Source organism: Orcinus orca, chromosome 14 (genome assembly GCF_937001465.1).
Source record: "Orcinus orca chromosome 14, mOrcOrc1.1, whole genome shotgun sequence".
NCBI lineage: Eukaryota > Metazoa > Chordata > Mammalia > Artiodactyla > Delphinidae > Orcinus > Orcinus orca.
In genome coordinates this window covers 89,358,023-89,384,277 of record NC_064572.1, presented here as the reverse complement: position 1 = coordinate 89,384,277, position 26,255 = coordinate 89,358,023, and the positions used below count along the sequence as shown (strand labels likewise).

At 57.5% G+C, this 26,255-nt stretch overlaps 2 protein-coding genes and 1 pseudogene across 51 annotated transcripts in view; 1 reads left to right on the top strand and 2 right to left on the bottom strand.

Moving 5' to 3' along the window:
- BNIP3 (BCL2 interacting protein 3) overlaps positions 1-26,255 on the top strand; it is a 547,174-nt gene that overhangs the window by 450,876 nt on the left and 70,043 nt on the right. The gene's annotated exons all lie outside the window — the stretch shown is intronic.
- JAKMIP3 (Janus kinase and microtubule interacting protein 3) overlaps positions 1-26,255 on the bottom strand; it is a 105,781-nt gene that overhangs the window by 44,315 nt on the left and 35,211 nt on the right. For 30 of the 49 annotated variants that reach the window (XM_049697487.1, XM_049697486.1, XM_049697492.1 and 27 more), the window contains one exon: positions 13,871-14,098. In XM_049697487.1, the coding sequence (XP_049553444.1) occupies positions 13,871-14,005 (135 nt within the window). In that variant the 5' untranslated portion in view covers positions 14,006-14,098. Of the gene's footprint in view, positions 1-148; positions 4,145-13,870; positions 14,099-26,255 lie in introns of those variants that run through there. The other 19 variants (XM_049697478.1, XM_049697483.1, XM_049697480.1 and 16 more) reach the window with 3 other exon arrangements.
- Positions 17,645-23,605, bottom strand: LOC125961142 (nucleolar protein 56-like; annotated as a pseudogene).

The window sequence follows — 26,255 nt, the reverse complement described above, 5'->3', positions numbered from 1 at the left end:
GTGGCTGGACAACAGTCAACCCTTGTCGGTGGACGGCGTGAATGTGCACCCAGAGGCGTCAAGCCTGGAAGCCCCCCTGGCCCGGAAAGTAACACCGCAGACACACGGGCCCCGGAAACCTGCGGTGCACGGAGGGTGAAACCCTCACCTCAAACGAGTCTGCCGAGGAATGGGCACAGCCCGTGGGGAGCAGGGCGGGTGCGGCTCCTGCCCTCCAGACGGCTTCGGCCCCTCCCCCTTCAGCCCAATAAAGGGAGTCTCGCTTACCTTCTGTGACACTCCTGGCAAATGGAGAAACCGATCTAGGCAGCTGTACTGTCTGTCTACATGATGTCTGATGTCTAGATTCTGGGGGACACTCAGTGTTTTTTTTTACTGAATGATGTATTTCCATCCGAAAGCTCTGACCTTGGCTGAATGACCCCACCACACAGCATGTGGCATGAAGCCGGCGCTCAAACTCTATGTAGGGAATGAAAGAATGGCTGCGATCCGGATTTGCCCCGGGCCTACGTGGGGGGCGAGGGGCAGACAGTCAGGAGGAGCCCGGCTGGTGGCACACCTGAGTGCACAGCCCTGCCGCCCGTCCCCAGACACACCAAGGGTGCCTCCGCTTCCTGCCAGAACCCTGAGCAACGCAGCCCCCTACAGACCCCTCACACTCAGTGTGTCCAGAGGGACGCTTCCCTCCCCCCCACCAGCCTCAGAGGTCTGTGTTCTCAGTCCAGGCACCTCGAGCGGGGCTGTCATCCTCGGCTCACGTCACCCCAGTCCCGTCAGCGAGTCCTGCCACCACCACCTGCAGGGTGCACCGCGTGTCTGTCACCTCCCTGGCCCCCCACGGCCCCCAGGCCCCCGCTGCCTCCTACCGCCCTTCCCCACCACCCAGTCTCCACGGAGAGAGCTCAGGAAGCACGAAGCTCGCCACTCGGGTCCCCACGTGACCCTCTTCTCCGTCCGTCTGCCGGTGCATTCGGAATAAAAGCAGCACCATCCCCGGGAAAGGGGGCGCTACCTGCAAGACCCCGTGCCACCCACGGGGCACATCCTTGCGGGGAACGAGGCACGGGCCGCGGCCCCGCTCCGTGGGGACTCACGCCCTGCGCTTTCTGTTCTCTCCCCGCAGAGGCGTGTAGGCTCTGACCCCACGACCCTGGACGTGCGCCTGCTGCCACCCTCCGGGCTTGCTCTGCCCGGCCCGGCCCAGCTTCAGCCCCGAGTGGTCTCCCGCGGTCTCGGGTGGCAGCCTCTGCAGCCTCGTGGGGTCAGGAGCTCCCGGGCCCACTGCAGCGACCCCGTTACTTTGTGTCACTGTCTCCACAGCAGTCGTCACTCCCGAAAGTGCCTTATTTCTCTCTCTGTGGCTGAGCCGTCTGCCTTCCCTGCCGGGGCCGTGGCCACCTTGTCCTCTGTTATTTCCGCCTTTAGGGCAGACCTGGGACGCTGACTCCCTCAGCTGGTGCACCCCGAGGGGCAGTCCTATTGTCCAGTGGGGTTAGGTCCCGAGCCTTCCGTCAGGATGGCTCAGACCCTGCAATGCTTGCAGAAACTCTAATAACCGGGGCCCCTGACAAGTCCCCAGCGGCACACGGGGCACCGTGAGCGCCGGCCCGGCTGTTTGGGTTTCTGCCTGGAGAACTGGGCTATTGCTGAAAGCCTCGAGCAGGCAGATATTTATTCATCTTCCATTTAAGTGAATCTCCCTTTTGTCCAGTTTAAATTGAGTTCAAGACACCCAGAAAAGCAAGATTTGGACGGGGGGTATTTCTCAGTCGTGTGGGCGTGGTGACTCTCTAGGGGAGCCCACTGGTGCCATTTCAGAACCTGCTCAGGCCGGGCGGTGCTGCCGTCCCTACAGCGGGTGGGGTGCAGAGGGTCGGCAGAGTGGGTCCTGAAGCTGGACGTGGTGGAGTCAGAAGCACCACCCGCGTCTGAGATCCAGAGCCCAGCTCCTCTCCCCTCGACGGGTGACGTAACACCACCTTCAGGACACCCTCTTGGATGGGAATCAGCAGAGAAAAGAAAAATGACGTCGCATGTGTCATAGAGGCGTGTTTTGTGTTTTGTTTTGTTTGGAGCAGAGAGAGAGACATCAGCAGAACAGTTCGGGGTTAGATGGGGTTTAACCCCGACTCTGAGCTAAGCTGTGTGCAGTGAAAACGGAGACTACGCCCGCCTGCGGTTACCCTTCGGTCCAGTGCCCGTGACTCTGCTGTGGAACAGGTGTCTGCCACAGCCCACATCAGACTTGCACGAGAGGCCTGGCTAAAAATGAGCCGACACGGGGCTGGCCTCCCGGCCTCCCGGCCTCCGGGCCTCCCAGCCTCCCTGCCTCCCTGCCCGTCCCACAGCAGCCCCGATGCTGCCGGAGCAATTGGCTCTGACAGAGCCAACAGCACGGCTGGGCTCCCTTTGGAACCCCTGCCTCCACGACGGCCACCGTGGTTACCGGAAGCTGCAGAGGAAGGGATCTGGCAGCTGAAGGAGAGGAGAACAAGCAACACGAGTGAGGGTCCCGGGAGACGCTCTGGGGCTGGAATTGGTGCTCAGCTGGGCTCGCTCACTTGCAGTTCTGAGCAAAGGCACTGACCACGAGGACCAGTCCGATGGCTTCCTGGGAGCCCCGCCAGGCGGCGCCCGTGAGCGCACTGGTACTTGTCTCTGCCACGCGCTCACTGTTCCTCTCCTCTCTGAGGCTCCGTCCACTAAGGGGCGGTGAATTCCTTCCCTTAGTGTCTGGGCCGAACCGACAATCTCCCCTGGCCACGGAGACCAGCCGATGGCGGGCTCGCAGGGTGTGCGCAGGTGTGCGCAGGTGTGCGCAGGTGTGCAGCTCCAGCGGGTGGAGGGGGGAAAGGGCTCATGGCCCCAAATAGCACTGAAAATTGAAGATTGACCAACATGACCCGGATCCCTGAGCCCAAACGGCTCTCCATGACACAGAACTTTTTAGGAGCTCCCAGCAGCTCCGTAATAACCTCGGCCTCACTGTACCCTCCTCAGAGGCTGGAAGTAAGAAAAGCACAGGAACCTCCTTGCAGACCATAAACTCCTGCAAATAAGCACCAGTTTTATCATTATCTTTCAGCACATTTCCCCCTTGCTGCCTCGTTCACAGGCTGGCCTGTCTCTTCTCCCTCTCAGAGTGAAGTTCACTTTGGTAAGGGGAGGGGGCAGGGGAGTCGGAGGGAAGAGGGAGGGAGGGGGAGGGGGAGGGGGACGATGGAGGGAGGGTGGGTTTGTCATCAGGATTCCTCCTCCATGTGGAACCCTGTCTGCTCCACAAACCTGCATGTGAATAAACAGCTTCTCCTCCAAACTCCAAAGTTCTCATTGAACCTCTCCTAGAAATTAACCCCCAGTCTCCGACGCAGAGAAGACTTTTTCTGGGCAAAGACCCTTCAGGCAAGTGGGTCTCTCCTTGACCGCATGGCAGCGCCAGGGAAGCTTTAAAAAACACGGGCGCCTGCATCTCACACCCCAAAACGATGACATATTGTCATGGGGCAAGGGGTGGCCTGGGCCTTGGGACTCCTTTTACATTTCCTGTCCAGGTGAGTCTGAGGTGAAGCCAAGGAGGAGAGTCGTCGTGGCTCCACCCCTGGGGTCTAACACGAAGTCTGGGGAGAGCTGGGGGGGCTGTGGGAACCCCAGGAACTCGGCGCCAGGCCCGTTAGGCCCGCCGATCACCCCAGAGAGGCCCCAACACACACACACACACACACACACACTCACACACACACCATGCACATGCACATACGTACACCTGTCCTCACACATGTACATGTGTGTACACACGCAGACGCACGTACATTCACATGCACGCACGGGCTGTGGAACCCTAGCTGCGGTGTGCTCTCTGGGGCTGTGAAACGTGAGAAAGACAGTTAAGACCAGTTGTTCCGCAGCATCCAGTAAAAGGGCTGAGGATGCCCTCCTCCCACTCACGTCTGCCCGCAAGCGGGCCCCGTCCCGTGAGGCCCAGCGAGCCCCTCTGCCAGGTGAAAACAGACGGCAGCCGACCGTACGGACGGGCCGGGCGTCCGGATGTGCTTCTGATGGGTGCCCAGGGTGAGCCCGTGGTGGAGGCCCTGGTGCTGCGGCCCCGTGTGAAGTGGGAGTGATGGGGGCTGGACCAGGGCCCAGCAGGGGCAGAGGAGGGGGGTCCAGACAGCATCAGGGCAGACCTGAAAACTGGACAAGAACAAGAACCTTGGGGCTGGAGACGGGGGGACACTAGCGAGTCCCACATGGGGCCGAGGCAGCCTTTTCCCAGCGGGTGGGGCGCCGGCACAGCGGGACCCCACCCAGCCGACTAGCCAAATGGCTCAGACCTGCTCTTAGATAGAAATGGCCCAGGCAGCTCGCAGGCCGGCCGTTTCAGCAGCGGTGGACACCGCCGTGCTACCGTCCTTGGTCAAGACCGGCTTCAATGCTCAGGCCAGACCACAGCCCCACGAGGATGGACCACGCCCGGCTCGTGACCAGCACAGACCTGGCACAGAGCAGGCGTCACAGGACAGGGTGGCCACACGCACAGTCCTGACCAGGACGTCCCTGAGAGCGACGGGCAGTCGTTATGCCGGAAAGACAGAGCCTGGGGACACAGTCCTCCACCGACAAACTGCTGAACAGAATGGAGATGCTGTTTGTCAGGTTTGTCAGATATTATTCGTGAGAAGAGAAGGTATCAGAATCAAATCGCGTTTAAGAGCTTGAGATTGTGCTGTTGCTGATTTAAGTTGCAGAGAGAAGATGCATCTCTTTAATGGCAGCGTCGGACCGGCCACAGGCGGGCCCTGCACTCCACGCTCAGTGCCGGGCAGCAGGGTGCGCCGGGCACTGCGGCCTAGAGCTTCGTGCCTCGTGGTCCCAGGGCTCTGGTGCGGTCCGTGCAACACCCGCCCTGGGTGGAAACGGCCACCACTTGTAACGCCGCAAACATTTGGAGCTCTCAAAGGCCAGTTAACAAACGTGCGGGGCCCTGGAGACAGCTCAGGGGCCTACAGAAGTTTAAGCTGAATGGATAAAACAGTGCCCTGGGAGGGGTCCTAATGCATTGCTCACGAGCGATTTTTAGACACATCACTTTTCTACCAGCAAGGATGTTTTCCCTCCTTAAAAAACTAAAAACAGAATTACCATATGACCCAGCAATCCCACTACTGGGCATATACCCAGAGAAAACCATAATTCAAAGAGACACGTGCACCCCAAGGTTCATTGCAGCTCTATTTACAATAGCCAGGACATGGAAGCAACCTAAATGCCCATCGACAGATGAATGGATAAAGAAGATGTGGCACATATACACAATGGAATATTACTCAGCCATGAAAAGGAATGAAATTGGGTCATTTGTAGAGATGTGGATGGATCTAGAGACTGTCATACAGATTGCAGTAAGTCAGAAAGAGAAATACAAATACCGTATACTAACGCATATATGTGGAACCTAGGAAAATGGTACAGATGAACCGGTTTGCAGGGCGGAAGTAGAGACACAGATGTAGAGAACAAACGTATGGACGCCAAGGGGGGAAAGTGGCAGGGGGTGATGGTGGTGGGATGAATTGGGAGATAGGGATTGACGTGTATACACTAATAAGTATAAAATGGATGACTAATAAGAACCTGCTGTATAAAAAATAAATAAATAAAAATAAAAAATCCAGAAAAAAAAAGGATGTTTTCCTCTGTGGTCCTACTTCTAGAAACCTTATCTCCTGCCAACCTCCAACGACTGCTCGACAATCGGGGTCCATTTCAGGAACAGACACTGGAGCAGAACCCGCAGCCCCGCCCACGTCGGATGGTCTGCTTGGTGTTGCCCCTCCCCCTCCCTGGCCAGGTGCCTGGCCAGGTGCGTGTGAAGCCGGGACAAGGGCACGTCCCACTCCTGATTCGTGCGTAACAGGCTTCCCTCTGAATAAATGGAGGCGACCCCTGACTCCCCAGGAGCCTCATGCTTCCTGGTGCTGTGAGCTGCCTGTGGTCCTCCGCATGTCGGGCCAGGTTCCTGAACACTTGGTCCTGCTTCTTGGTCTCCCAGGTTATCGGGGGAGGGGGAGGCATTCTTCCTCCAGCTCATTATGTTTTTCGGTGTGTTCTCTTCTGCAGTGTTTTTGTCTACAGGGTCCCAAGTGGCTCTGTCCACACAGGCGAGAAGTCGAAGTCTGCGGCCTGCCCCCTGGAGCTGCTGCGAGAATGTAGCATTCCCGTGTGGGTGTGGGGGGAAGGGGTCCCCCCACAGGAGTTTGGGGCATAACTGGGATTCGCGGATTTGGAGATCACTCCCGTGTTATCACACCCACTCCTCTCCAGGGCCAGGGCGGCCCCAGCCCCGCGTGCACATGGCCTCCTGCTGCTGGCGCGGAATCCTCCCGCTGCTCTCTGTCTCCCCCTCTCGGCTTCCCCGCTGTACCCCCTCCTCTTTGTGAACAGGCAACACGCTGGCACCTACATCACCCACCTCACTAGCTTTGGAACGACAATGACCTTCACGCTTTTTTCGCGTGGCTTATGGCAACAAATATGCTGACCTGGCGACCAGGACATACCTAGTCTGAAGGCAGCTGTCAACCAAGTTCATGGTCCCCTGTGGGTCTCAGTCTCTCTCCAATGTCCTGGTCCAGACGGTACATTTTTAGGCCCTTCCCACCTGCATGGCCCTCCGTGGCCTGACCCCTAGGCCACCTCTCCTGACGCCCTTCCTGGCCGCCAGTTGCATTACGGGAGCCCCCTTAGTTCCCACCTTCACTTCCTCGTTTTCCCTGTCCCGGCTGGTTTAAGGCCACCTCTCCTGGGAGGCCCTCCCTGATTGCTGAACAGAGCGACCACACCACGGCCCAGCGTGTCGGCTTGGAGGCTGTAACCCCGCCCGGCTGCCCAGTTCCTGTTTCTTGCATGTCTCCCTCCACCTGGACGTGGTCCTGGGGGCAGGGTGCTCAGTACGTCCTTCCTGAGTGGCCGTCCATGGCCTGGAGCTGGGGGGTGGCTGGACTTCAGCACAGGGTTCCCCCCACGGGGTCCCCTCCTCCCAGTTAGGACTAGTGTGTTTCGTAACAGCAGGTGTAACGCTTGGGTGTGTCTGCTCTGTTCCTCACACACGGTTCCAGGCCAAGCTGGGGGCACGGCTTGTAGGAGGGACCGCGGGGTGCAGGCAGCAGGGGCTGCTCTGTGCCCAGCCTAGAGCCGGAGCTTCCTTGAGCCTGTGACGGAGACACAGGGGCGTCATGTCGCTATGATTCTTTCTTCTTTCCACTTCAAGGATCCCAGTACTTCCCCCCCTTTAATACAATGTGGAGTTAACTTGGACGGAGCTTCCGAGAGGCCTCTCCCTTGGAGCCTCTCCCTGCTAAGCTCCTCCCTCTGTTCAGAAGGGTCTCCATCCGAGATGGTCCCACTTATCTCCAGCGCCCTGGCAGCAGGAGAGGCCTGTTTTCATTTAAATGATTTCATTCTTTTCTGTCGAGTCTCCATTCCTGCATGTCCCCCTCGGTGATGAACTAACCATGGGCCTGAAATCCACAACGCTTAGCCCGCGGCTGCCGCGTACACTCGCGTCTCTCTGTGCTCCACAGGGACCTTCTTGACCCTGGAAACCGCAACCTGCAAGACGAGGTGTTGAGTCCCTAATAAGGAAGAGGAGGCAGCTGGCGCCCGGTCCTGAGGCCGCCTTCCCCACCCCTGGGGCATGAGAGCCTCCACCCCTGTTCTGTCCAGCCCCTTGGGGGCCGGGGAAGGGTCCCTCCGGCCGTCCACCCACTTCCATCATGAGGTCCAGATCCAGGCCCTCCTCCTTGGGTGCTGCAGGAGCATCTGGAATGTGCTAGAAACTGGACGGAAGGCTCCAAGTCCACGGAGCTGGCCGCACGAATTTGTCCTGCGGTTGTAACAATGACGTTAACACATGCGAAGACTTCAGAAGGGTGGCGAGGGTGGACGTTGTTAGCATTTGCCGTGAAGATTGAATTCGCATCTTATTCCCCACTTGGCCAGGGTGTAGGCACCACCAACCCACCGTGTGCTTGGGGTAAAGTGTCCGTCTCTAGGCTGCGCAGACAGAACCGAGGAGATTCCCCGGAAGCTGCCTGTGGTCCTGTTGCAGTCCTGCTCTCGGCTACAGGAGGAGACGCCCTCCCGGGAGAAACTCCAAGGGTAACACAGACGCACCTTCTATTTACTGGACTGACGGTAGGGAGAGGAGGGAAACGCAGGCAAGAACCGAAGAGGAAACACGGCAGGCAGTTCCCACGCCGTGTGCGCCCTGCGCTGGGAAGGAAACCAGGCGCTGCTCCCAGCTCGCCGCCCACCGGGGATGGAGTGATGGAGACCCAGGACCCCCACCCTGGGCGCCGCGTCAGGGCCACTGACCACCTCCCATGAGCTGAGCCCCTGTCTGAGCCCACATCCCCATGACAGCTGCCCCGTGGGACCAGCGCCATGGCTCTCGGTCTCAGGGAGGCCCAGGCCTCCTGGTGGGTGTGGGGCGAGGCCGGGCTCGGACCCAGGACCGTGCGGGGGAAATAAGGGCGGGCAGCGGGTCTGCCAGCTTCTGGCTCATCCACCTTCAAATCCAAAATGACAGTACGTGCTAATGCCGGGCGGCAGGGACCTGTACACACGCGCGCGCGCGCGCACACACACACACACACACACACACACACTTCTTAAAATCTAGAATGTTGGGACTCCCCTGGTGGCGCGGTGGTTAAGAATACGCCTGCCAATGCAGGGGACACATGGGTTCGAGCCCTGGTCCAGGAAGATCCCACATGCTGTGCAACAACTAAGCCCGTGCGCCACAACTACTGAGCCCACGCGCCACAACTACTGAAGCCTGTGAGTCACAACTACTGAAGCCCGCGCGCCTAGAGCCCGTGCTCCGCAACAAGAGAAGCCACTGCAGTGAGAAGCCCGCGTGCAGCAGCGAAGAGCCAACACGGCCAAAAATAAATAAATAAATACAATTAAGAAACAATCTAGAATGTTTTAGATGATGTTTGGCTGGGACCGTGCAGGTCTGGCTGGGACGCACCAGTGGGAGCTGGGAGGCCAGGCGGGGGCAGGTAATGACGCAGGGGCTCAGAGAACGTCCTCAGGTCTCGCGGCCGGGCCTGCGTTCCTGGTCTGCCTGTACCCCTGCTGCTCCTTTCCACTGCTCCCCGCACCTGCTCTGGGCCGGCCACAGGCCCAGAGGCTGAGCAAAGAAATGAGGGGTCGTTACCTACTACACCACCTGGGTGTGTCTTTCTGCAGGAAGGCAGCGCTCCCTGGGGTGGCACGTCCCGCCTCGGCCCCTGGGGCACTGCTCCCTCCAGCCCAGCTCCAGCTCAGCCAGGAGGCGGGGGAGAAGACAGGGGTGGCAGCAGGACCAGGGGGACTGGCGGCTACCCTGTGGGGAGGTAGCTCTCGGCAGCGAAGCCCAAAGTGGAGGCTTCAGAGCAGCCGGGGCTCGGAGAGCTCAGTTCTGCAGAAGGTGAGGCCATGGGCCTGTGGGGTTTTCCCTCTTTTTTTTTTTTTTTTTTTTGCGGTACGCGGGCCTCTCACTGCTGTGGCCTCTCCCGTTGCGGAGCACAGGCTCCGGACGCGCAGGCTCAGTGGCCATGGCTCACGGGCCCAGCTGCTCCGCAGCATGTGGGATCTTCCCGGACCGGGGCAGGAACCCGCGTCCCCCGCATCGGCAGGCGGACTCTCAACCACTGCGCCACCAGGGGAGCCCTAGTTTGTACTTGTTAATCTCCTACCCCTATCCTGACCCTCCCCTTTGCCCTCTCCCTACTGGTAACCACTAGCTGGTTCTCTACACCTGCGAGTCTGCCTCTTTTTCGTTATATTCACTAGTTGTTGTATTTTCTAGACTCCACATATACGTGATGCCAAATGGTGTTTGTCTGTCTCTGTCTGCCTTATTTCACTGAGCATAATGCCTTCCAAGTCCATCCATGTTGCTGCAAATGGCAAAATTTCATTCTTTTTTATGACTGAGTTATATTCCATTGTGCATGTATGTACCACATCTTCTTTATTCATTCGTCTGTTGACGGACACTTAGGTTTCCTCCATATCTTGGCAATTGTAAATAATGCTGCTGTGAACATTGGGGTGCATGTGTCTTTTCAAATTAGTGTTTTTGGTTGTTGTTTTTTTTTCAGATACATACCCAGGAGTGGAATTGCTGGGTCATATCGTAGCTCTATTTCTAGTTTTTTGAGAAACATCAGTACTGTTCTCCGCAGTGGCTGCAGCAATTTGCTCTCGTCCCAACAGCGCGCGAGGGCTCCCTTTCCTCCACACCCTCAGCAGTGCGCGAGGGCTCCCTTTCCTCCACACCCTCACCAACACTTGCCATTTGTGTCCTTTTTGACGATGGCCTTTCTGACAGGCGTGAGGCGACGTCTCACCGTGGCTTCGATTTGATTTCCCTTAGGATTAGTGATGTTGAGCATCTCTTCATGTGCTTGTTGGCCACCTGCACTTCCTCTTTAGAAAAGCATCTATTCCGTTCTTCTGCACATTTCAAAATCAGGTTGTGTGGTTTTTTGATGTTGAGTTGTACGAGCTGTTTATATATGTTGGGTATTAACCCCTTATTGCTCATAACATTTGCAAATATTTTCTCCCGTTTAGGAGGTTGTCTTTTAGGGTCTTGTGTTTTCAACAAGAGTCACAGGAAACTGTGATGCACAGTGAGGTCTGGAAACCACAGCCTAAGGGGCCTTAACTACAAAGAATCACAGGCAGAGGTAAAAAAGATACCAGAGTCCTTTTCTAGCCGGGGAAACGAGGGTGCCTGTATGAAGGAACGCTGACAGGCTGGTGCGGCCAGAGCAGCCCGCACTCGGGCAGCAAACCCAGCCCAGCGTGGATTCGACGTGGATCTGAGTCCTGGAGCTTCCGACTGCGTCCACCTCCCTGAAGGGCCCTCTGCACTCTCATGGGCCCTGCTGTGGTCACTGTCACACTGCAATCACACACGCTCTTGCACATGTGGTCCAGGACATGCAGACAGGGGTGTTCTCCGCAGGGCTGCTGCATGTGCTGGACCATGTGAGGCTGGACCTCGGGAGTTCCAGCCTCCCAGACACACGGTGAAGGGAAGAAGAAAAAGGGACTCAGAACCATGTGTCATTTATGCTTTAAAAAGAGACACACAGGTGTGTTCAAGAAACTGTAACTTGAACCCCTCTGGGAGGTGACCTGGGGTGTGGACCCGAAGAACAGAGGCTCCCTGATGCTGGGCCTTTTCTTCTCTTCCTTTGGAGTTTTGAACCAAGAGGTTGTATCATCTTCTCAAAAGACAGTAAGTACACCTTGTATAAATAACAGGGCCTCTGACGCCAGGCCCAGGACTCCTGTCTGCCACCAGGGAGAGCTGCGAGCTCCGACCCGGCCAGACTCGGCCTGTTGGCCAGCCAGGGGCCGGCACACGCCCCTTGGGCTGCCGCAGGACGGATGGGTTTTGATAAAGCTGCACGTGGAATATGTACGATGCTGCTGTAAACGGTGGACAGAATCTAGAGATTCGGGCAGAAGTACTATTACTTAGTGATTTCTACCACGCGGCATTTCTTTGCGTTGAAAAGACAATTGCTATTATATTTTTACCCAATAAAACAAAGAGTTTCATTATCATTAGGTTCCTAACAAGTCAGCCCCTCTTCTCTTCCATCTGCAAACAGGGGAGGGGGAGGGCCAGAGTGATGTCCGAGGCTTGGCCTCGCAGCCCCTACAGTCTGGTCGGGACAAGATGCTCGGAGCGCCCACGTGCCTCTAGGGCGCAGAACAGATGCTCTCTGCGTCCGGGGACAACTCGACAACTCTCCATCCCAGGCCACTGATGTTGGTGCCTTTGCCCCGTGCTCCAGCCAGGCAGCGTGTCGGGGCCCCCTGGGCTGTCCTTGCCGGCTCTGCGACCACCTGGCACACAGCAGGTGCTGACACCGATGCTCTCCAACTCCCTGGGTCCTCACCACGGACACTCAGCAGGCTCTGACTCTCCTGCAGGCCCAGCGAGGTGGCCTGGCCACGGGAGCGGCCACGTGGTCACTGTGACAGCCGCCTTCTAGTGTCCATACTGGAGGCCCTGCGCCCGGAGCTGTCTCTGTCCCCTTTCACAGAGCAGGGGACCTAGGAGGGAGGGAGGTGACCAGGACCAGCCCGCACGCTTTTTCTGTAACGGGCCACGCACATAGTATTTCAGGCCTGTGGCTCAGATGGCGCTGCTGTTACTAAGCTGCAGACGATGTGTAAACGAACGGGCAGGGCTGGGTCCTAACGACTTATCTACTAACAATGAAGTCTGAATTCCATATAGTCATCACACGTCACAAAATACCATCCCTCTTGTGATTTAACCAGGAGGTTGCGAAGCAGCTGGCCCCCGCCTCCCGTGACTCCCTCCCTGACCGGGCCTCCCGGGAGGGCAAGGCTGCGGGCCGTTATGCCGGCCAGACCACAGCCAGGGACCTTTCAAACTCTCCGGGAGAGAAGCCCGCCCTGGTGTTCTCCCCTCCCCACGCCTCCCTCTCCCCAGATTTTCTCTTCTTTGCATCTCCTTCCCAAGAGCCCATGTACTTCCTAGTGGCTCCTGGGTGGGAAGCGAAGAGAGGATGGAGGTGACAGAGAGGGAGGGAAGCGTGGGAGGGGGAGACGGCCCCCCGGGCCTGGCCTGGCACTGAGAGGGGAGGGCATCCTCTGACCAGGACCCCCTCAGCCGCAGCACAAGCCCAGCCTTCTCTGCAGGCTGCAAGGACCCCCGAGGGCTGGGTGTCGGGGCAGGGGGTCATCACAGGGCTGCCCACTGGGGTCTGGGACCGACGCTTCCAAGTGGGTCGGTTAGGAGAGCTGCCTCCCAACACCTGGAGGCCTTGAGCCCAGGGCCTGGCTGTTTGCTTTGGGGCTGTTATATTTGGGTGAAATTCCACTGTGAACAGTTCAGGGGGAAGCGGCACCGTTCCAGGGACGGTGTGGTTGGACAAGGCCCCTCGGCCCACACGCTGAGGACCAGGGCTGCTCCCGCGGGTCAGGCCCGTGTCCGCACACCCCTCCAGGGGTCTGGAGCCCCCTCCCCGGCGCTGTCTATCCTCCCGAGCTGCCCGGAGACCACCTGGGCTGGCACATCTGCAGAGACCTGGCTCCACCCCGCTCCGGGCGAACCCTGGGGGCCCAGGAAAGCGTGGAGAGGCGGTGGGCGGCGCGGGGGGCCCAGGAAGGCGTGGCGAGGCGGGGGTGGGGGGGGCGCGGGGGGCGGTGCGGTGGGCCCAGGAAGGCGTGGCGAGGTGGGGGGGGCGCGGGGGACCCAGGAAGGCGTGGCGAGGCGGGGGGGGGCGCGGAGGGGGGCGCGGGGGGGCGCGGGAGGCGGCGCGGGAGGCCTAGGAAGGCATGGCGAGGCGGGGGGGGGGGGGGGGGCGGCGCAGGGGGGCCCAGGAAGGCGTGGCGAGGCGGGGGGGGGGGCGGGGGGCGGCGCGGGGGCGCCCAGGAAGGCGTGGCGAGGCGGTGGGCGGCGCGGAGGGGCCCAGGAAGGCGTGGCGAGGCGGTGGGCGGCGCGGGGGGCCCAGGAAGGCGTGGCGAGGCGGGGGCGGGGGGGGGGGGTGCGGGGGGCGGCGCGGGAGGCCCAGGAAGGCGTGGCGAGGCGGGGGGGGGGGGGGGCGCGGGGGGCCCAGGAAGGCGTGGCGAGGCGGTGGGCGGCGCGGAGGGGCCCAGGAAGGCGTGGGGAGGCGGGGGGGGGGGGGGGGGGGGGCGCGGGGGGCCCAGGAAGGCGTGGCGAGGCGGGAGGGGGGCTCGGGGGCTCAGGAAGGCGTGGCGAGGCGGGGGGCCCAGGAAGGCGTGGTGAGGTGGTGGGGGCGCGGGGGGGCGCGGGGCCCACCTTGCTCTTCTCCTGCTGCAGCTCGATCTGGATCTCAGTGAGCTTGGCCCGCAGCTCCTCGTTGGCGGCCTGCAGCGCCGCGAGGACCTCTGCCTTGTCCCCCTTGCTTCGGCCGCCCGCGCCCTTCTTGGACATGGTGAGGGTGGCCCGAGGGGCGCTCGGGGCGGGCCGCTCGTCCGGGCTGGGCTGTGCACGCCGAGCTGGGCTCCGCTACATTTTCTCAGTCACCTGGAGGGGAAGCACACCTGGTGAGCAGGCCTGAGCTCGGCGCCGCGGGCAGGGTGGGCGGGGCCACGCTGGCTCCTGACTGCCCGCCAGGTCACAGCCCCAGGCCGCAGGGGCCTTCTGCGCTCTGCACAGCACCCCTGACGGGGACCCCCCCAAAGCTAGAGCAAGTCCCCTGCCGCACATGTGACCAGCGCTTAATGAATGTTTGCTCTTTGCCCCTTTGGAATAAGACACCGGGGGACCCAAAGTTAAGGCCCGCCTTTCATACAAGGGTGTGTGGCAGCCTGATGGGAACAGTGGGTTAGAAACACCAAAGGGAGTGGCGGCTGGGACCCCTGGGCCCCTCCACGGGGCCTACAAACTTCACCTCGGAAGGGGTGACACCCTCAGCCCAGGTGCCCGAGCCAACTCAGCGGGTGAGCACGTGCCCTGGGCCCCCCCCGGGTGCCAGCGCCCCGCCCCAGGCCGGCTCATCCAGCACCCCGCCCCGTGCCCGAACCTGCTGCCCCCAGGCCTGGGGCTGCCCCTCCCTCCTCCTGTGTCCTCGCGCCGGCGCAAGTGTGGGAACTGGGTGCATCCCCCAACTTCGCCTGGATGAAAAAGCAGAGGCAGGCTGAGCCCTGCTCTGCACTCATTCCCCGCGACACCCCGTGCCTCAGTTTCCTCACCCGCACAGAGAGATACAAGAGTGCCCCCAGTGTCCCCCAAGGCCTCCATCCTGTGCTTTAGACACCCGTGCTGAGGTGCACAGCGGGTCCCGTCCACCTGGTGAGGCTCTTCAAGGCCTGGTCTGGGAGGCCCTGGTCTGGGAGGTCCTGGGGGACCACTGGGACCCACTGGCCAGGAGCTCTGGGTGGGGGGCCGTGCCGTCAGCCAGCCCTCAGCCTTCTGTGAGTAGGGACCTGGCCCCATGGCTGCCCTGCAGTGTCCCCAGGCCCGGTCTCACAGCGACTCCCCTGGACCAAGCCCCACCCTCCCTACTCCCCCCCCCCCCCCCCCCGTCACCCTCTCCAGCCTGTTCTCCACGCCGTCTCACGGGCAACTGTGCCAGGACCCAGTCCCCCGGCCCTACCCTCCCGCCTCCCCGTGTCCTGCCATCGCAGTGAATTCCCAGCGCCTGTGCGAGCTCCTCCCCAACTGCTAGTTACTCGATGTTTTCTGAAAATGGTCTTGTTATTCTTTACTTATTTTTAAATGAAACTCTGCAGGCCGTTCCTGGATAGAGAGGCAGCATCACCAGCCGTCTAACAGGTAACCAAGGGCAGGGTAACATTGAGGGAGACGCTGGAGGTGGGGCGCCCCACTGGACGGCAGCAGAGGGGCCCTCCGCGCCCCGCCCCCAGCCAGGCCCCGCCCACCCAGCCTCGGGCTGGTCCCGAACACAGTCCACCTTTATTTCCTCCCGAGGGCTCGATGCAGACGGCGTCAGCTCTGGCTGGCTCAGACCCCCAGGGGCCGAGCGGCCTCCACCCTGGCCCCGGCCTCCCAGCACCGAGAGCTTTCGACGCAGTAATAGATCTTCAGCCCCAGCCTGGCGTCTCCCTAAAGGCAAGTTCACAGTTTTCTCCAACATCCATTTAGGCACAAATACGGTAAGTGTCTTGACCTCGTTATTTATGGAAATGAGTGTGGACAAAGTAAATCTCCCCAGAGCCCGCTGGGAGCACGTGAGGGGTCCCACTCGCCCACACCCGAGGCAGGGCGTCCAGGGCCTCTCCTGCCCGGGCCACGCCCGTCCTCCGGGGGCACTCTTCAGGGCGACTCCCGGGGAGCAGCACGGGGGTCTCCCCCTCTGCCCCGCATCCTATCTGTACTGAGCGCGTCCGCTTTGGGCCTTTGGGGAGTCGGTGCTTCGGTAGACGGGGTCACCACACTTCCCCACGGGCACCGCTGCCCACGTTAGAGGGAAACGGGGCTCCCGTGACATGGAGGCCACGTGTGCCCGGGCGGCTTCAGGGTCCCCTGGTCCCTGTTACGTGCTTCTCTGCACCCTGTGGCTTCGCCGCACACACACCCACACCCACAAAGCACATAGTCTCACGGATGCTACGTATGTAACACATACTTCCATGTCCTTCCTGCCACCCCAGGAGAAAGAAAGGGCGGACAGAGGGGAGACAGAGGCTTTGGGAGTGGTGAGGTCTCGGCCAGCACTGCGAAGCCCTCCACCTCGGGGATGCCGGGGGTTCAGCTGGCTCGTGCCAGGGCTGTGCTCTCGTCCGAGGAGGCCTGTGATTAGCCACTGGGAGCACAGGCCTGGGGCCGTCTGAGAAGGACACCACGGGCACCCACTGGACAGGGCCCTCGTGGCCACCCTGTCTGCCCAGCGTGGGCCTGGATCCGCACGGGGGCTGCATTCACCAGGCTCAGCCCCACCGCTGTCTGCCAAGGGCTCTCCCTCCCTGGCTGAGACCCTCAGCCCGCCCGTGAAGCCCAAGCTGCCCACCCAGGGTGGGGCCCTCACAGCAGCTGACGGGCCAAGGGCCGAGCGCGGATCCTGCAGGGATGGCGGTCACAGGTCGCAGCAGGCGGGGCCGCCTGCACGGAGACTGGATGCTGGGCGGTCAGGGTGGGGATGGGGGGGCGTGCCTGTCCCTCCCTTGGGGAAACTGGAGCAGCTTGCTAAACGCAGACACATCCGCGGGGGCTCCACTGCCTGCCCCCCTTTCTCTCGGCCACCTCCCATGATGGGGCGCCCACGCTAGGACCCACCCTCCCAGCACCTGCTCTCCTTTCCCGCCAGGCAGCCCCACCCCTGAGCCGCAGCCAGCCCTGCACACGCCGCCCCAGCTCTGACAGCTCCGCGTGGCGACTCACGAACGTCCACGGAGCCCTCTGTGGCCTCGGGGCCCAGCGCATGGAAGGCCTCGGGCTCTCCTGTATGCTCTGGCCGCCGGGTGGGCACTCCTGCCAGGAAGCGCCACTGCCCTCTGGAGGGATCAGAGCAGTGCTGTGCCAGCCCTACCACCAGGTCTCGGGTGGGCCGGAGCCGCCCCTCCACGTGGAGCCACAGACCACGCTGTCTGAACCTCAGATGTGGAACCGCCCCCAGACTCAGGGTCAGGCCTTGGGCCTCCCGCCCGCTCAGTTCATGGTTGGGAGCTGCAGTGCTGGTGGGAAGGGGAGGGGCGATGTCCGACCGGCCATGCGTGGGGCGGTGACCAGGCTGCAGCCCGCCTGATACTCACTTAAGCACCCTCAAGTCACTCTGCTCCCGTAATCGGAGTCTGCGTCGCGGTGCCGGGCGCCTTAAATCTTTGCCGTTGAATGAGACCCTCCCAAATATGAGTGTCGTGTGCCTACATGGGAAGCCCAGGGGTGCAGGAGAGGGGGTGGGGGATTTCACCAAGTCCTCTCGTGCTCCCTGCACCAACCCAGCTCCCACTCGAGACCCAGACCAACCGCGTTTGCCGCGCTTTGGTCAGAAGTTGTTAAATTATCGGATCCACAGCGCAGTCTGTCCGCCTCTGTCTTGGGGTCTCCAAGGAGGTAATAAAACAAGCAGAAGAGGTCTGTTCTGATCTCTCTGAAGAAGTCATTTTGTGTTGGGAGGGTTGAGAGAGGAGACAAAGCTCGCGGTCCACGAGCATGTCTGTACCATGCAACAGTCGCCACAGGAAGCCGGTCCGTATGCCTGGCCCCCACCTGTCCTGCTGGCCTCCATCCAGCGTTTCTCCACGTGGAGACTCCGGGCTGGTGCGCTGCCCCCGACGTACGGGAAGAAGGCAACCGCCAACAGGCAGACCGCAGCCGGGGTGACGCCCCAGCGATGGGTGAGCGGCCAGGGTCATAACGGGGTTTTGACCTTGCAAAGCTGGTCGTATTTACATGGACTCTTTCTGGGTTAAGCAGTTTATCTACGGAGAAGAAAGGATGTACCTGATGCTTCTGATCTTGTCAATTCCATGGAAATCCAAGGTGCGGGAGGGTCAGAGGCACCTGTCACATCCCACAGGGACCTCCAAAGTACAGGCCACGGGACCAATGGCCGGAGGAGCGGGCACAGGTCCAGGCCCCGGTGGCAGCGGGGCGGACACACAGGGCGTAGGCTGTGGGGCCCTCAGACCGGGCTGGGGTGCGGGTTCCAGGCGCCTTCCTCCCCAGGCAGGACCCTCACCTCACCGCGAGCCTGGCGGCAGGGCTGGCGAGGGTCTGTGGCTCAGAGCGGACACATTTTACTCCCTGGAACAGGCCAGCCATGGGCCCCAGAGGAGCCCTGAAGAGACCCCTTTCCCATTAAAATTCATTTTTCTTGGAAAACATCAACATCCCCCAGAGAGGGAAATCAACTGGTCATGCAAGGCTGGATGTAAGTGTTGATCAAAGACTCTGGCCCACGCCTGGAGACCTCCAGAAAGAGGAGATTTGCTTGGGCGGAACAGGGAGAGCATGGGGCAGGCGGGGAAGCCCCCAGCAGGGCCCGGCCTCCAGGAGGTGGGGCTGGGGAGTAGCACGGGCTCCGGGGGCTGCGGGGTGGTGCAGGGGCGCAGGCGGCGGCAGAGGGCTGCCCAGACAAGAAGCTCGGAGGGCCTCCACCCCTGGCCCCCCCATCGCCGACCTGGGAACAGCGGACCCCTGAGCGTCCTGGGGCCTCCCGCAGATGAAGGACGGGAGACGGTCCTCCGAAGGGCTATCGGGGCAAAGAGGCTGAGGCTGAATCGACTTTTCTAGGGGCCAGAGGCAGAGCTCAGGAGTCCGAGGGGCGCGCACGAGGCTACAGCGTGAAGCTTCATGGGGACCAGGGGCCGGAGCGGCCCCGGTGCAGCCACGCCAGCCACAGCGCCTGTGCCCGCAGGACACAACCCGGGGAGCCGAGTCACGTCGGCCTTCGGTCGAGCGCCCGAGTTCCTGCACCCTGAGCCCCTACCCACGCGCTCTCTCTCGTCCTGAGGTCGGAACAGCTCTGAGCAAACGGGGCAGCAGCCCCTCTCCTCCCCCGCCCAGCAAGGAGGCCTCTGCCATCCTGCTCTGACCCCAAGGAGGACACGGCGGCCCAGCACAGGGTTTTCTCGGCTCAGCAAAAGGCCCAGAGAGGCGGCCGCGCACAGCACCCCATCAAAGGGACTTTTCTGGCAAACCTTCAAGTCAGGCCACCGGGTCCCCTAGGCAGAGGCGTCCCATCCGAGGGTACAAGGAGGAGAAAAACGGCCGAGCCCGGCGGCAGGCCCGGGGGCAGCTGAGGGGTGCTCCGGGTGTGCTTCTCTGACCTGGAAGGCTGGGTGTCACACCCCACATGGCGTGCGCCCAGCGTTGCGCTCAGAAACAACTCCCCTTCCTGCACCGACTTCAGACACATCCCAGTTTGGGGACGGCTTTCTGCGAATTCACAGGAAGGAGCATCTGACTGGCTTCATTTCCTCCCAGGAATGACATGCATCCTACTGGACACGGCCCGGAAATCGTCAGGGATTGGTGGACTTCTGCCGCAATGCCCTTCGCATGTAACAGCAAGACTTTTGTTGCTAATCAAATCAGACGTGTGAAGAAAGGGCTCCTCTCGTGCTAAACCGACAGCGACCCTTAGAAACACGCACGTTGTTTTTAATGTATCTCCTAAGAGAGATTAGAATTATTGGGGGTTTGGGTTGTAACTGTTATTTCTAACTGCAACATTCTAACTGCAACATTCTCCAAGGAGTCAAACGTGTGTTGATCTTGCACAAACCCTGACTGGAAATGGAGTTTGCAGAAAATAGGGTGGTGGTGTTTGATGAAAGGAAGAAGGGAAGGAAAGGAAGCTTTCCCATATCCTCCCTCCGGGTTCTGGTGGGAACTGCTGTGAAGAACGCTAGGAACCAGGCATGGCCCACCTGGCCGGGAAGTTACAGCTGAACGGACCAGGGTGGTCCCCTTTCCCTGCCCACTCTGTCCTGCTACCAGGCGCACGACCTCCCAGAGATATTTTAGAAAATGATTCTCAAGCCCCCAAAAGCACGAGACTCTCCCAAGAAAGCCTATTCAATGTGGTCCAGGCTCTCCAGGAGGAGGAAGTGCCCAGGAGTCCATGTGGTGGGCAGAGACCCTGTTCTTGGTCGTCATCAGGTATAGGAAATCCAGCTCCGGGAGAGAAGCGTCTGGGTAAGGAGTCCCCTCCTCAGCCCAAGCGCCCCTCACCTGGCAGGAGGTTACTGTGAAGACAGGCCATAGGAGAGGAAGAGCCAGACGGGGCTCCAGGCGGCAGCCACCCGTGCCTGGTGAGATTGCCGACCCACCTGACATGCGTCCTACTGGATGCATCGGCGGGGGGGGGGGGGGGGGTGCTTCTACAGGGCCTGGGGGACATCTGTGCTCCCACCACGGTGACCATCACAACAGACGATAAGATCCTCCAGTGGAGAAGATGCCGGTTCTTCTCACAAGGCCCGTGGTTCAGCCGCAAGATCTTTGCTGTGACCTCAACACACCCATATTTTTATCTATAAATTTGATGGTGAGTCATCATTTCTGGTTTACAGGACTGAATCCAATGCATTTCCCTTTTTGTTGGAAGGAGATGTGTGTGATTCGAGGCTGCACTTTTGACTCACCGTGAATGAGTTAGAACACTGAACTTCCCTAGAGCTACCACGACTTATTCTTAAATAAACTTCGAGATGACTGTAGATTCAGGTGCAGCCATGTGAACGAATACAGAGAGATCCCACGTACCCTCAGTGCAGTTCCCACCACGGAAGCATCTTGAGAAACTAAGAATCATGACCAGGACACTGATTTTGGAAATGTCAGGTTACGGAACACCCTCTCTCCACGAGGATCCCTCCTGTTGCCTTTTAAACCCAACCTTTATCCCCTCCTTAGCCCCTGGCAACCACAAATCTGCTCTCCATTTCTATAATTTTGTCATTTCAAGAATGTTATAGAAACGAAATCGTATAGTATGTGACCTTTTGGAATCACGTTTTTTTCACTCAGCGTAATTCTGGAGATCCATCCAAGTTGTGTGTGTAGAGTTCATGTTCGTTCGTGTTTACTGCTGTGTACGTAGCACTCGTAGTGTGGTCACGTTATCCACTCACCCACTGAAGGACACCTGGGCTGCTTCCAGTTTTGGGTTATTACGGACAAGGATGCCATAAACACAGGCAGACTGTTGTGTGAACATAAGTCTTCATTTCTCTGATACAAATGCCTAGACGTACAACTGCTGGATCGTACACAGTTGAATGTTTAGTCACTTGAGAAACTGCAAACTGCTTTCCAGAGGGGCCGCACCACCTGACACCCCTGCCCCAGCACGTGAGGGATCTGGTCTGTCTGCATCCTCGCCAGCACTTGGGGTTGCTATTTTTGATTTTAGCCATTCCGATAGGTGGCATCTCATTGTGGTTTTATTTTTTTAATGAGGTATAGTTGATTTACAATGTTGTGTTAGTTTCTGCTGTACAGCAAAGTGACTCAGTTATACATATATATATATATATATATACATTCTTTTTTTATATTCTTTTTCATTATGGTTTATCCAAAGATATTGAATATAGTTCCCTGTGCTATATAGTAGGACTTTTCTGTTTATCCATTCTATATATAAGAGTTTGCATCTGCTAATCCATAACTCCCAATCCATCCCTCCCCCACCCACTTCCCCCTTGGCAACCACAAGTCTGTTTTCTATGTTTGTGAGTCTGTTTCTGTTTTGTAGATAGGTTCACTTGTGTCATATTTTAGATTCCACATATAAGTGATATCATATGGTATTTGTCTTTCTCTTTCTGACTTACTTCACTTAGTATGATAATCTCTAGTTGCATCCATGTTGCTGCAAATGGCATTATTTCATTCTTTTTTATGGCTGAGTAGTATTCCACTGTATATATGTACCCCATCTTCTTTATCCATTCATCTGTCGATGGACATTTAGGTTGTTTCCATGTCTTGGCTATTGTGAATAGTGCTGCTATGAACACAGAGGTGCAGGTATCTTTTTGAATTATAGTTTTGTCTGGATATATGCCCAGGAGTGGGATTGCTGGATCATATGGTAGTTCTGTTTTTAGTTTTCTGAGGAACCTCCGTACTGTTTTCCATAGTGGCTACACTAATTTACATTCCCATCAACAGTGTAGGGCTCCCTTTTCTGCACACCCTCCAGCATTTGTCATTTGTAGACTTTTAAATTACGGCCGTTCTGACCCGTGTGAGGTGATGCCTCATTGTAGTCTTGATCTGCATTTCTCTAATAATTAGCGACGTTGAGCATCTTTTCATGTGCCTGTCGGCCACCTGTATGTCTTCTTTGGAGGAATGTCTGTTCAGGTCTTTTGCCCATTTGTTGTTGTTGTTGTTGTTGTTTTTATTGGGCTATAGGGGATGGTTGGGAAATGTCCCTGCCAGCTGTGCCCCACTAGGGAAGCGTCCATCTCCTCTCCCTGGAGGAGCTTCGGAGCTTTCCTCTTTGTCCTGGAGCTGCGGCTCTTGCTGGCAGCAGCCTCCTCAGGTTCACTGCTGAGGGGCTTCTCCTTGGAAGAGAATTCCCTCTTTTTCTCGGGGACCTTCGTGTCCTGACTCTTCAGGGTCCCTCTCTGGTTCCTCTTTGGGGAAAGATTTCTTCCTCTTGGGGAGACTTCCACTCCAGCTGTCTCTTCAGGATCACTACTAACCAGCTGCTCCTTGGGAAAAGATTTCTCTTTTCTGGGTTTGGAGGAGACAGAGGGTCTTCCATTCCATTCCATTCTGGGACGCTTCCATTCCATTCTCCTGAGGCGCTTCCTGGGGCTTTTGCTTTTGCTTCCTTTTGGGTCTTTCATTGTCCCCTTACCTTCCTCCGGGGTCCTACTGCTGTTTTCTGAAGACGCCGGGGCCATCGCAGCCAGCCTTTTACTTTCCTTCTTCAAGCGTTTCTTCTCCTGTTTCTCCAGCTTCCTAGTAATCTCAGCAGCTGCTTCCTCTGCCTGAACCATTGCCTCCTTCATGACATCCAGATTCTTTCGTGGAATCTCTCCAGTCTCATAGAAGGACGGCCGCTCCTCAACTTGTTCTCGAAGCTTCTCCCCAAATACACTGGTAGGTACCTCAGAGAAGCAATCAGTTCGTGAGGCAATATTGCATGTGTTTGCCAGGTATGGGGAGATGCGTTTTGCCCATTTTCCAATTGGGTTGTTTGTTTTTTTGCTATTGAGTTGTACGTGCCGTTTGTATATTCTGGAAACTAAGCCCTTGTCGCTCACATCGTTTGCAAACATTTTCTCCCATTCCATAGGTTGTCTTTTCCTTTTGCTTATGGTTTCCCTTCCTGTGCACAAGTCTGTAAGTTTGATCAGGTCCCATTTGCTTATTTTTGTTTTTATTTCTACTGCCTTGGGAGATTGACCTAAGAAAACATTGGTACGATTTATGTCTTACGGTGGTTTTCACTGGCATTTCCCTAACCACTATTGGTAACGTCTTTTCATGTTCTCATCCGCCATCTGTACATCCTCTTCAGTAAGACGTCTGTTGCTAGGCTGTTCTCGGCTGTTCTGCTGCTGGCCCTTTGGCCAGAGAGAGCAGGCTTTTCTTGGGGCTGTTTCTGTCTGTGCCTGTTGGTATGTCTGACTTGGCTTCTTCAACTCCCAACGCCGGAATGTACGAGGCCAGGGAAACCCAGGGAGCTCTCTGCGCTGTATCTGCTTGGGTCTCGAGGACCCTAGCCGGGTGCCTCCTTCATGCCCCCTTTCAGAGTCTCCTTATGTTTGCTTTAGACCCGATGTGCAGAGCTTTTCTTGTCTTGACAGGAGGAACAGGAGAAGCATGTCTGCTCCGTCTTCCTGGAGGCAGAAGGCCTGCCACAACTTTGTGAGCAAAGAAGGAAGTCTTGGACTTGTATTTACGACTGTTTCAGTTATAATTTAAATCACAAGCACGATTTGAAATTTTCCAGCTCAAGTCTCAGGATCGAAGACAGACATGATATTAAATGATTGTAGAAACCACCCACCTGTTTGAGGAAAGGGTCATCACCCCCGCACTTGAGTGAACGGCTCTTGGGGGAAAACACGTGCTGTATAAGGCGCTTTAATTTGGTCCAGGGAGGAAGGCTTACCTGACATTAACCCCTGGATGTCCCTCCTGAGACACAAGAACTGGCAGCAGCTATGACTTTATAAAGTGAACCACTGAGCGCTGTAAATGTCTTCCAGGTGGCAGCGCAAGAGTTTTGAAAACAACAGAACCGGGTTTATACACAGCTTTGCTTCTACCCATCACCTGCCCAATCACGTTTAAAAATGGAGGCGTGTGGGTTTCCCTGGTGGTGCAGTGGTTAAGAATCCTCCTGCCAGTGCAGGGGACACGGGTTTGAGCCCTGGTCCGGGAAGATCCCACACGCTGCAGAGCAACTAAGCCCGTGCGCCACAACTACTGAGCCTGCGCTCTAGAGCCCACGAGCCACAACTACTGAGCCAGTGTGCTGCAACTACTGAGCTTGTGCTCTAGAGCCTGCGAGCCACAACTACTGAGCCCGCGCGCCTAGAGCCCGTGCTCCACAACAAGAGAAACCACCACAATGAGAAGCCTGCACACCGCAACAAAGAGTAGCCCCCGCTCACCGCAACTAGAGAAAGCCTGTGCGCAGCAACGAGGACCCAACACAGCCAAAGATAATAAATAAATAAAATAAATTTTAAAAATAAAATTAAATTAAAAAAATAAAATAAAAATGGAGACGTGTAACCACCAGATGTCCAGGAAAGACTCTCAGGATCACCGGCCAAAACCTGGTTCTTCAGATGAGGAAACTGGGGTTCAGAGGGCGCACGTCCCCCAAGGAGCGCCTGGTCCAGGCCTGCTGTCCCCACAACACATGGCACAGCGTGGCCTGGTGGATTCCCCTGAAGGCTTGTGGTCCTGAGGCAGCGGAGACAGAGCCCAGCAGGGTGACCTCAAGAGTGAGCCACGTTAGCCGAGGCTGAAGGCTGCTCCGTTTCTGACTCAGAAAAGCTGAAAGGAAAAGCCTCAAAAGCAACACACTCTTCCCAAGTGGCTCACCTGCGCCCAGAACAATGCTCAGATATTTAAAGGAACACAAAGAATTCAGCCCCAACAACATAAAATCACAATGTCCGGCATTCAATCAAAAATGACCAGGCATGCAAAGAAGGAGGGAAATAGGACCTAATGAGAGGGGGAAAGAAAAACAACTAATAGAAAGAAATGTAGACGTGAGGCAGATGTGAGAATTAGTAGACCAGGATGTTAAAACAGCCAGTATTGATAAAATCACAGCTCCAGAAGGTAGAGGAAACAGCAGCAGGTGAAGAAGAGACATGGAGTAAATGCTGAAGGATCCAACTCAATAACACGGAGATAAAACACCGTGTCTGAGACGAGAAATACGCTGGATGGTGTTAACATCAGAATTATACATCGAAGAAGAAGGGGCTCGTGAACTGGAAAGAGAGCAATGAAAGTTGTCTAAACTAGAACAGTGATTGGAAACCTACTGTCATCGATTTAAAAAATATGTCAACAACCTCTTCTTTAGTAGAATCTTTACATTATTCCTCTTCTTTTTGAAATTCTACCAACCACACAGAGTAAGGTTATATATGGCCCCCAATGGGATACCTTTTTTTGATTGAAGGACTTTCATTGATCACCCTATCACATCTTTACAGCACAAGAAAATGCATATAAATGGAAATTTAGATTTTTTACTGTGACCTTCAGCACTGAGGTTATACAAACTTATCTTCAGGTTGAGTTATCATTGCAATTGTTATGGCTGTATAACTGGTTCAAATAGCACAATTACAAATTCTGATAAATTATTAAATGTAAGAAGTAAAATTGTATTAGAAACGCATCTCTGAGTAAGCTGGAGGGGGCTGGTGGTCTCAGTACTTTAGTTAAAGCTTTCCTTTCTCCCTGTGTTTGGTGCCCAAGAGCTGTCCACCTGGGGAGGGGAGGGTCTGCCTGGCTTTGTAGAGCCGGTGGGGGGCGGGGGGAGATGAAGAGGGAGCTGCGTGCAGCCCACACGCCCCCTCGGAAAGCCCTCTAAGTGTGCACAGTGGGTGCGCGTCTTGCTGCTTGAAGACCACTGTCCCCACCACTGCACAACCAAACCAACGGGCCTTTGTGCATCCCAGGTGCTGCATAAAAGGCCCAGGATCCAGGCGCTCGGGGCCTGCCTGGTGCCTCACGTCCTCACACCGCCCTGGGGGCTGATCCTGGACAGTCC